Below are 10,133 nucleotides of genomic sequence, written 5' to 3' on the forward strand. Positions count from 1 at the left end.
GGAGGGCAGGGGAAACGGCCTTTTATGTGGGAAAATAAACGGGATTTATGTGGAAAAATTAACAACCCGAAGGGGGTTCGGGCCTCCCCGCCGCGGGGGGGGTCCTTGGGGGGGTGTGTGCTGGCTCAGCATCCTCCGTGCCCGTTTTAAACACTTCCCTCTGTGTTATCTGAGCGTGTAAATGTCGTTCTGATGCAGGCTGAAACAGGGACTCTTTGAAAAATAGCACATTATTTTATGTTTTTTTACCTTCTGGGTATGTTTATCCATACCTCCTCCCATATTTTTCTATTGCAAAACACACAACGGGAATTTGTAGGAATTCATAGAGTCATAGAATGGTTAGAGTTGGACCTTAAAAGATCATCCAGTGCCACCCCCTGCCCTGGGCAGGGACACCTCCCACCAGACCAGGTTGCTCCAAGCCCCCTCCAACCTGCCCTTCAACCCCTCCAGGGATGGGGCAGCCACAGCTTCTCGGGCCAACCTGGGCCAGGCTCTCACCACCCTCACACCAAAGAATTTCTTTCTGGTATCTAATCTAAATCTCCCCTCTTCCAATTTAAAACCGTTACCCCTTGTCCTGTCACTGCACTTCCTGACCAAGAGTCCCTCTCCATCTCTCCTGTAGGCAATTGTGACGACACATTTGCTAAAACCAGGTTTCTGTGTTTACAGTGTACGGTTCTTTTAAACCTTTCTGTGCAGAGCTGGCTGGTTCTGTCCTGGAGAAGCTGTAACGTTCTTACCAGGGGTTTCTGTCATTTTGCAGTTGGTCCGAAGCTTTTCCAGTATGTCATAAAAGTCATCGTGCAGGCAGTGCAGTTACTGTACACGATGCTGACGATAGATCGGCCGTCCTATATTCTCCTGCAGGTATGTTTTGTGCTGGGATTAATATTAATAAAAATAAATAGTACTACACGACAGGGCATTTTAGTAGTGTCGGACATTGTTCTAATTATTTGAGGATTACAGCTGGCCTAAGCGATGGTATAAATCTATATCAAACTATTTATTTGGCCCTAACCTTGGGGGTTTGTTCTTCCTGTTAATTGTTGAGCTTTAAAACTTCATGGGCCTGGACAGTAGTAAGGAATAAATCTTAACAGAAATGTTATGTGTTTATTGGAGGGGAATTTAGATCTTCATCCAACGGTAAAATTTGAAGTTCCAACCAATCTTCATAGGAGAAACTGGCGGTTCTGCAGCTGGTGGATACAAAATTGGCTGTGTTCATTAAGATGCTTTAAAGCAATGTAATTTTAATAATTTGATTTTCTTTTTTGGTAGCTGATAGTGTTGGTCACTTGATCTTATGCTATTTTTTATTCGTTCTATGTATTAAACAGAATCCTCCGGGCTTACCTGCGATAGCTGTTGCCTGGGTAGCCTGCCTTTTCTGGAGAAGCAAACTGATAATCGATTGGCACAACTATGGATACACTATAATGAGCCTGAATCATGGCAAAAATCACCCACTGGTAAAAATTGCAAAATGGTTCGTACAATAATTTCTTCTTGTCTTTATAAGTCGTGTACCTTTGTGGAATTCTGAAGAATGGAAACCAGTGGGGAGAATATAATTAGTGAAGGGCTGTTTCTGTGAAGGTTTTCTGGATTTTGCTGAGTTAAACTGCTTTCTATTTCAGAAAGCATGTTCTGTAAAACGCCTTTGTTAAACACGTAGGAAGGCAACTGATGAAATAGGCAGGTTGCTTTTATGTGCATATGCAATTTTTGGTCTTGTTGTTAGAATGACTTTTTGTGTGCTGGGATTTTTTTATTCGCTAATCGTACTTTACACCCCAGTTCATCTTTAAAGGTCTGTTTCTTCCTGAATTGAATTGGTTACATGTAGGTAGACATTTTTAAAGGCTTTTTAGTTGCTGTTCTTAGGTTTTAGAGGATAAGAGAGTCGTGCTGTGTCCCTTCTCGTACAGTGATTGCTTCAGTGTAAGGAGTCAATCATTGATAATTAAATTTCTGTTATGGGGGGCAGTGGGGTTTCATTTGGCTTTTAATTAGTACAGGCGCTGGAGGGTGGTTGTCATTTGGCTGATGCGATCGATTGCCTGCCTGTGGTTTCTAACTAAGCTTTCATTTTTGTCAGGTATGAAAAGCTTTTTGGGCGTTTGTCTGACTATAACTTGTGTGTCACTAATGCGATGAAAGAAGATCTGTGGGTGAATTGCAACATAAAGTAAGTCACATACTGCTAACAATTAGTATGTGCGTGCGTGAAATAAAATGAAAAGAGATTATTTTGGATTCAGAGGAATCTTAGAAAACCAACTTTCCTGAGCCCATCCATCACTGCTGAAACATTAACTCAGTTTTGTCATGAGCTAGTGGAGTGTGGGCGTTCAAGAATCTTCATTACTTCATAATTAACAGCCCTTTGACTAGAAGGTGGCAGTCCAGGTGTTACCAAAGTTTGCTGCCAATCTGCCTATGGAAAGGGAATGAGTCAGACATTGCTGGGTTTTTTTAACAATTAGTTTGCCCTGCAGATTTTTCTTTTGCAGTTGGAGGGCTTTTAAGATGAAAGTTGCTCAGGAACAGTTATGAAGTAAGCTAAAAAATCAGGACAATGATGTCTGCAGTGTTTGCAGTCGCATCACACCCCTTAAACATGCACATGAGAAAGGGGTCCTTAGTTACAGGACTGATACCTCCACCTCGGGGTATTCCAGCAACCTTCAGGAATACAGAAAGTCCACCTTGGTATTCCAGCAACCTTCAGGAATACAGAAAGTTGTTATAAGAGTGGAAAAAAATTTTGCTATATTGATATACTTAATTACTTTCTGCATGACGTTGTTGTAGCCTGTCACTCTACCATATACATTTTGTTAGGTCTGTTTCTTATTTCACTTGTGAATGTATTTCATTGCAGGGCAGTAACACTGTATGACAAGCCAGCGTCTTATTTTAAGGAAACACCATTAGAAGTTCAACATCGTTTGTACATGAAACTTGCCAAAGACTATGAGCCTTTTAAACCACGGTATGTGTAAGTGAAGTGTGTGCTTATCTGAATGACATAAAGTTATGACACTTAGTTACCAGAAATGTCCTTGCATGTGGTCACAAGCTGATGAATATCACTGGGGGGGCTCTGTGTGCTCTCAGCCCGTACCTTGTGCTGTGGAGGTTTCATGGTCACTAGGAGAGGCCAGAATGAGTGAAATCATTGAACTGGGGTTGAACACGATGCTTGGTGTGTGAAATAATAGAAGCTTTTTGTTTTTAAAGAAGTTGGCATAAGTACTGAGGAGATCTGTAATAGAATATCTCCAGGGTGGAACTCGGCAGTTGTCTGGTTCCCCTTGGAACTACATGCCAGGGACTGGGAGCTTTGTTAACAGCATCCCTTCCTTTCACTTACTGTGGAGAGCTGTCAGGATCTTGGTCTGAGTGTCACACGTTCCTCTCTGGCTGTGTGCAGGATGTCTCCTACAGCAGACGGCTTTGACAGGGTGTTACTTTATCCAAGTAATGCTCGAAAAAGTAGCGTATGGTGGTTTCTATTTGGAAACATTCACCATAGAATTATAGGTTCTGACTTTAATTGAATAAATGTCCTGTTGGCCTCTGTGCTCTTCTATATGTTAGAGACAGAGCTGGAAGGAGAGGCTGTTCTCTGAACTTATTCAGGAAAATACTTTGTTGGAAGATGGAATCATGCCTAAAGCAGTCGTGTCAGTAGGCTCTTGGTAGCAATAAGGAAGATGAAAAATATCTCTCTTGGGATCAGGTGTCTCTCTGCACTGTACTGTAATGTCTGTGTGTCTATAGAAGTCGAGCAGCAAATCTGAAGCAAAGTGTTTGGAAACCCATGCCAGTTAAGCCCAGTATTTCCTGCTGCAGTTGTTGGCTGTGTTTGTGTAGTCTGTACTCAGAAACTTGTGTTTCCGTAGTACAGAGCGTGTCAGTTCGCACGCTGAGAGCTCTGCCTTCACAGAAAGGGATGGAAAAACTGGACACACGATAAAAACCAGAGGACGGCCGGCTCTTCTGATCAGCAGCACAAGCTGGACAGGTTTGGAAACAAATTGTTTTATTTTTAATAATTAACTGCTGCTTAACAAAAGATAAAATGAGGGCTGTTTATGCATCCTCACACTTGATGCTTTATAGAGACTTACAGCACCAGTGGTAGAGTTACTTTTTTTCCTTCATTTGGCTGGAAGAATTTAAAGACGAATTGTATATGATGTGGTATGTGTGTATATGATGTGGATAAAAAGGAACATTTTTAAAAGTTGTGTATATGATGTGGTGGATAAAAAGGAACATTTTTAAAAGTTGTATTTTAATTACAGAGCTACAGTCTGGAGGCTCAGCTTCAAGAATGATTGCCTGCTGGTTTTTTAAATTTCATTCTAGGCATACTATCTTCCGTGGTGGTGTAAAACAGGGCAGTGTAAAACAGGACAATTTCAACACTTAATTCTGTAGCTTGAGAAACTAGATGTTTTTAACTTGATAGCTTTGGGGCTGTGCAGTATCTGTGGCTTGTTTGTCTGCCATGTTCCCAATAGGGGGAGCAAATAAGCCCTGTGTATGGTTAGAGATTTTATTTATTAAAATAGTTATGGCAGATTTTTAATAGGAAAGCATGGTCCAGACATAAATTGTGGAGGTGAGGAAAATCTTGACCGTTGCTATTGAAAGACTATAATTCATTATAAATGGTAGAAATACAATTGTCCCTAATAAAGCTTTCTCTTTCAGAGGATGAAGACTTTTCAATCCTTTTAAAAGCTTTAGAAGGTAGGTATGAAGGAATTAATCTCACCTATTCAAAGGGGAATGGTTGTATTCTGGACGGTTATGAAGGGTTTTGCTAAAGAACAGTGCTTCCATATTCAAGTGCAGGTGTATTCAATTAATTAGCAATCGGTCAAGTGAGAGTGCAGGTGTATTCAATTAATTAGCAATCGTCTCAGTGTAGTAGTGGAAATACAGAAGTGCAACGTGTTGATTCAGTGAGAGTAGTTGTCAGGGAGAATTATATTTTGAAGTAGTTTGTAAATTGCATTTCTGTTTTCTAAGCTATTACATGTGCTCTCCACAGGCATCTGGTAGTAAGACAGAAGGGAATATGCATTGTCTTATTTTGTAGACTTTGAAGCTGCTAAATTGATATATTGATAGATTGAGACAGCTGATACAGTGTAGCAGAACAAATGCTGCATGAATAGTGCATTCTAAACAGATGATAATTTACTTCCATAGAAGTCTGTCGGTTTTAACAGTGCTAAATTTACTACTATATTGCTAGGTATGTGCTTGTAAAGAAGTTATAAGAAGTAGGAAGCTAAGGCTGGCGTAGTACAACAAAGGCTGCATGAATAGTACATTCTAAACAGATGATAATTTACTTCCATAGAAGTCTGTCGGTTTTAACAGTGCTAAATTTACTACTATATTGCTAGGTATGTGCTTGTAAAGAAGTTATAAGAAGTAGGAAGCTAAGCCATTAATACACTGTGGCTGTTCTTAAGCCAAGCATCTGTGTATTTGTCGACTCTGAACAGTGTTTTACCCTCTCCAGATTACGAGCGGTTTATCAACGAAGGGGCCAGGCTGCCATCTTTAGTATGTGTGATAACAGGTAGGAGTTTATTCGCGTTGGAATCCTTTCAGTGCTGATACAGAGGACTTCATTCTCACTGTCCTTCTATGGTGACTCTTCTGTTGCTGGTGACGAGAGAGGAGGGACCCTTGTCTTTATGTCTGGTTGTAAGAGCAGTGATTTATAGCTGGGCTGTTACAGCCGTGTAATCATGGCACATCTTTAAAGAGGAGAAGCTCTCACCCTGCCTGTCTAGTACAGCTGTGCATTACTCAAAGAACTTGAGGTCAACATTGAGATGCTGCAGCACAAGAAACTTAAAATCCGGTGTTTGAAGTGTTAAAGCAGAAAGGTTTTCATTTAGTGCTGGAAAAGAGGAAAAACTTGTCAAAGAAGGTTTTGCCAAAAAGTTGTGTGGACAGAACGAGTGCGGTTTGGCTAACTTTCTCATTAGCAAACTGAAACTTAGTGTGATTTTTGAAGGGCCAATTGTGCTGATGAAATTTGTCAGTAGTTATTGGGTTATTTAACGGCTGTAGACAAAATAAAGGTGAGGACCGGGGGATATTGATGGTGGTTTCTTGTGAATACTGAGTACACAAGAAGTCTAGGTTCATGCTGCTTTCAAGGGGACTTCATCTTTGATGTGTCTTTTTGGGGATTGTGTGTGATTCCCTTTTTGATGTATCTTACGCAACAGGAGTTTGTCAGCTGAACAGTAGGATGCACAGACTATCTTCAGTCATCTTGATAAAAAAGACTATTATATATGTATCTTTTTCTCTTTTAAATAGGTAAAGGGCCTCTAAAAGACTACTACAACGGTCTGATAAATAAACTGCACTTGAAGCATATCCAGATCTGTACACCCTGGCTTGAAGCTGAGGATTACCCTCTTTTGCTTGGTAAAGAGTGGATTATGGAATAGACTCGAGAATGTGTGGAAAAATAACTTACTAAAGCTGGAGAGAGCCGATACAGATTTTGCAGAGGAGCTGGTAGAATGTAGTAAGGGAATGAAGTTGCTGGTTAGTGATGGTATACATGTATTCTCTTCTGGGTTTTGATCATGCCAGCAAAATTGCTAAATCTCCCTAACTACAGTTTTTCACTGTTACCCAGAGAAGTCAGCACAGTGTCTGTGCTGCTGTTTTAGCCTGCTCTTTGTACTCTTCATTTCTTCTAACTGCTCTGAAGTACAACGCCCCTCTGCATGTCCCAGTTTACTTTCAGGGTCACTTCAGTAAATGAAATCCTGAAGCGTTTGGCTGAGTGACCAAGAGTTGCTGAAATTCTAAATTAATACATGCTCAGAATAGTAGTCCCTCAGCACGTTCATTATATTAGCATAAAGTGTGAGTAAGCTTAATAACGTAGTGAAATACGTACTCAACTTGATCTACATCCTGCAAGGTTAGAGCCTGCCAATTTATATGGCTGTAAAACACTGTGTTTATTTGGTACTTTTATACTAATGAGTATAATGTCTATAAAATCATGCTGTAATTTCTCTGTTGTGAAATCCCTTGAGCTGGAGGAGGTCGCTCATGAGCCACGCAGCTCCTTCTGCCTGGACTGTAGTGGAGTTTTCCTGTGCATTTACCCATTCTTGGCAGATTAAGAGCCAGAAAGGCTGTTTTAAGATGTAGGAATTTTTAAAATTCCCTTTAATTTCATATGCACTATATGTTTCTAAAGCCTGACTAATTTTAGTCACAAAATATGTTGTGCTACATTTTTTTTTCCCCTGACTGTTTGAAATTGTGTCGGTCTGGCTGGTGTTGAACATAGCTCATTTTTAGCTTGCGTTACCCAAAGTAGTACATAAATAGAAAGGTTTACAGTAAAACTAGAAGAGCTGCTTTTAGAGAATTCAGCTTCTTGGCTGTTCTGTTGGCTTTTCAGGCTCAGCAGACCTGGGGGTGTGTCTCCATAAATCATCCAGTGGTTTGGATTTACCCATGAAGGTGGTGGATATGTTTGGCTGCTGTTTACCTGTGTGTGCAATATATTTTGAATGGTAAGAGCTTGTTTATTCTGATACTAAATCAGTATTCTTACAAAGCAAGAGTTTAACACCTTCTGCATGTATCAGTGAGATTCTAGTATTGTGCCATAACCCTGTAGTCCTTTGTTTCCATATACTTAATGTAAAAAAAGCTTCCTTCTGCATGGAGATGTGTTGTGTTCTTTGACAGGGTAAGTGAATGCAGAGTCAGCCATACAACTTGCAGCCCTTTGGGGAAACAGTAGCTTTTATAAATAAAGGTACATTATTTGTGAAGATCTCATGAACTAGATCATGGACAGATCTTCCTTGAAGGTTAGTTCTAAAGTAGATTATTGCCCTGATTTTTAATGTGTGTACAGATGTGTGGTGCTGTGGTGGTTGGCACTGTGGTCGTTGACTCTGGCTGGACACAGGTGCCCACCAAAGCTGCTTGATCACTCCCCTCAGCTGGACAGGGGAGAGAAAATATAACAAAAAGCTCGTGGTCAAGATAAGGATGGGCAGAGATCATTCACTAATTACCGTCATGGGCAAAACAGACCCAACTTGGGAAATCAGTTTATCAGAGTAGGATAATGAGAAATAAAACCAAATCTTAAAACATCTTCCTCCCCCCTCTTCCTCCCGGGGTCAGCTTCACTCCCAATTTCTCTACCTCCTTCTCCTGAGTGGCACAGGGGGATGGGGAATGGAGGTTGCAGTCGTTTGATGACACGTCGTCTCTGTAGCTCCATCCTCCTCAGGGGGAGGACTCCTCACACACTTCCCCTGCTCCAGCTTGGGGTCCCTTCCATGGGAGACAGTTCTCCACAAACTTCTTCAACATGAGTCCTTCCTACGGGTTATAGTTCTTCACGACCTGCTCCAGCATGGGTCCCTTCCACAGGGTGCAGTCCTCCACGAGGTCACAAGTCCCTGCCAGGAAACCTGCTCCAGTGTGGGCTCCTCTCTCCACGGGGCCACAGGTCCTGCCAGGACCCTGCTCCAGTGTGAGCTTCCCATGGGATCACAGCCTCCTTTGGGCATCCCCCTGCTCGGGTGGATGGACCTCCACGAGCTGCAGGGGGATGGATCTCTGCTCTGGTGCCTGAAACATCTTCTCGCTCTTCTTCTTCACTGACCTTGGAGTCTGCAGGGTTGTTGCTCTCTCATATTCTCACTCCTCTCTCTGGCTTCAGCTCCTGTTGTGCAGTTGGGCTTTTTCCCCTTAAATCTGTCATCCCAGAGATGCTGTCGCTGATGGGCTCAGCCTTGACCAGCAGCAGGTCTGACTTGGAGATGGCTGGCGTTGGCTCTGACAGACACGAGGGAAGCTTCTTCCAGCTTCTCACAGAAGCCACCTCTGTAGCCCACCTGGCTACCAAAACCTTGGCATGCAAGCCCAGTACAGGCACAAAGGCAGAGTGCCTGGATGTACTGTATGGGTAGATTTAGATCGTCTGACATAGAAGGGAGAAACAATCTTTAAACATTTTAAAACTGTCCCCTTCGTTCCATTTTGTCAGCTTTTGTACGAAGCTGGTATCTAAACATGCAGGACCAGAACATTAGAGAGACCCCATGATGCTCTCTTTGGATGTCACAATGCAACTTTTTAAAACGTATATGTCCCACTGGCTGCTTTTTGTCTCATGACTTTCTGTGACTCTTGTTCACAGTTTACATGAACTTGTGAAACACGATGAAAATGGCCTGATATTCAGGGACTCGAGTGAACTTGCAGAACAACTAAAGGTAAAAGCTCGACTGATTTTTTCTTTCCCAGTAGCTATAAGCACAGAGGTGCTGTCACGTGCGCCTTTCATCTGTGTGTTTTGCACTCTCAGAAGATTCTGCTTTGCTGGTGAATGTTATTTGCCTCACGTGATTTGAAGGTGAAGCTGGAGCTGGCAAGAACACTTTAAATATTGTCATCATTCACTATTTATAAGGCCAGACCACAGAGTGCTCTCTTACGGCAACGCCGTAGTTGGGGGTTCACACTGGGGAGGCTAGAATGAGCCTAACATGTAATAGGATGATATTTTTCTATGTTTTTCCATTTTTTAACTTACAGATGCTTCTCCTGGGATTTCCTACACTGGAAGGCAAACTTCACAGCTTCAGGGAAAACCTCCGAGCATCCAAGGAGCAACGCTGGGATGAGAGCTGGGACCAGACCCTTCTTCCTTTGCTTGGGCAGAATGAGTGACTTTTTCTGGGAAAGGATCGTGTCAAAAAAAGCTAATACATTCCTGGAGCTGCGTGGATTTGATAAATAGTGAATAAACACCTTCTGTTGGCAATAGTTGCGGTTTTTAACTACTCCTTCTTGGAACAAGTGTTGGGACACACCTCTTCTTTTACAATTTGAGCTTCTCATGTGAGTAAAAACAGCAGAGAGGGTGCTGCCAAAGCTGTTTGTTGAGTGTTGACAGTGTGAGGTGGGTCCTGCCCTGAAGAGCCTCAGCCTCGCTGCCTGGGCTGCCCGTCCTTCCTTAGGGCCTGGGATGGATCCTCAGAAAAGTGCAAGGGAGGTTTAGTTACTCTAGGAGTAAA

The 10,133-nt window shown here is 42.2% G+C and overlaps 1 protein-coding gene across 1 annotated transcript in view; it reads left to right on the forward strand.

The window, feature by feature from the left end:
• Nucleotides 1-9,882, forward strand: part of LOC106897801 (chitobiosyldiphosphodolichol beta-mannosyltransferase-like) — a 12,554-nt gene extending 2,672 nt beyond the window's left edge. Inside the window, exons 5-13 of the mRNA XM_014958676.1 lie at nucleotides 2,114-2,203; nucleotides 2,900-3,010; nucleotides 3,924-4,045; nucleotides 4,741-4,779; nucleotides 5,564-5,623; nucleotides 6,379-6,489; nucleotides 7,490-7,604; nucleotides 9,254-9,329; nucleotides 9,652-9,882. Coding sequence (XP_014814162.1) covers nucleotides 2,114-2,203; nucleotides 2,900-3,010; nucleotides 3,924-4,045; nucleotides 4,741-4,779; nucleotides 5,564-5,623; nucleotides 6,379-6,489; nucleotides 7,490-7,604; nucleotides 9,254-9,329; nucleotides 9,652-9,786 — 859 coding nt within the window. The 3' untranslated portion in view covers nucleotides 9,787-9,882. The remainder of the gene's footprint in view (nucleotides 1-2,113; nucleotides 2,204-2,899; nucleotides 3,011-3,923; nucleotides 4,046-4,740; nucleotides 4,780-5,563; nucleotides 5,624-6,378; nucleotides 6,490-7,489; nucleotides 7,605-9,253; nucleotides 9,330-9,651) is intronic.
• Nucleotides 9,883-10,133: the final 251 nt, after the last annotated feature.

Source organism: Calidris pugnax, unplaced genomic scaffold, assembly GCF_001431845.1.
Source record: "Calidris pugnax isolate Ruff unplaced genomic scaffold, ASM143184v1 scaffold244, whole genome shotgun sequence".
NCBI lineage: Eukaryota > Metazoa > Chordata > Aves > Charadriiformes > Scolopacidae > Calidris > Calidris pugnax.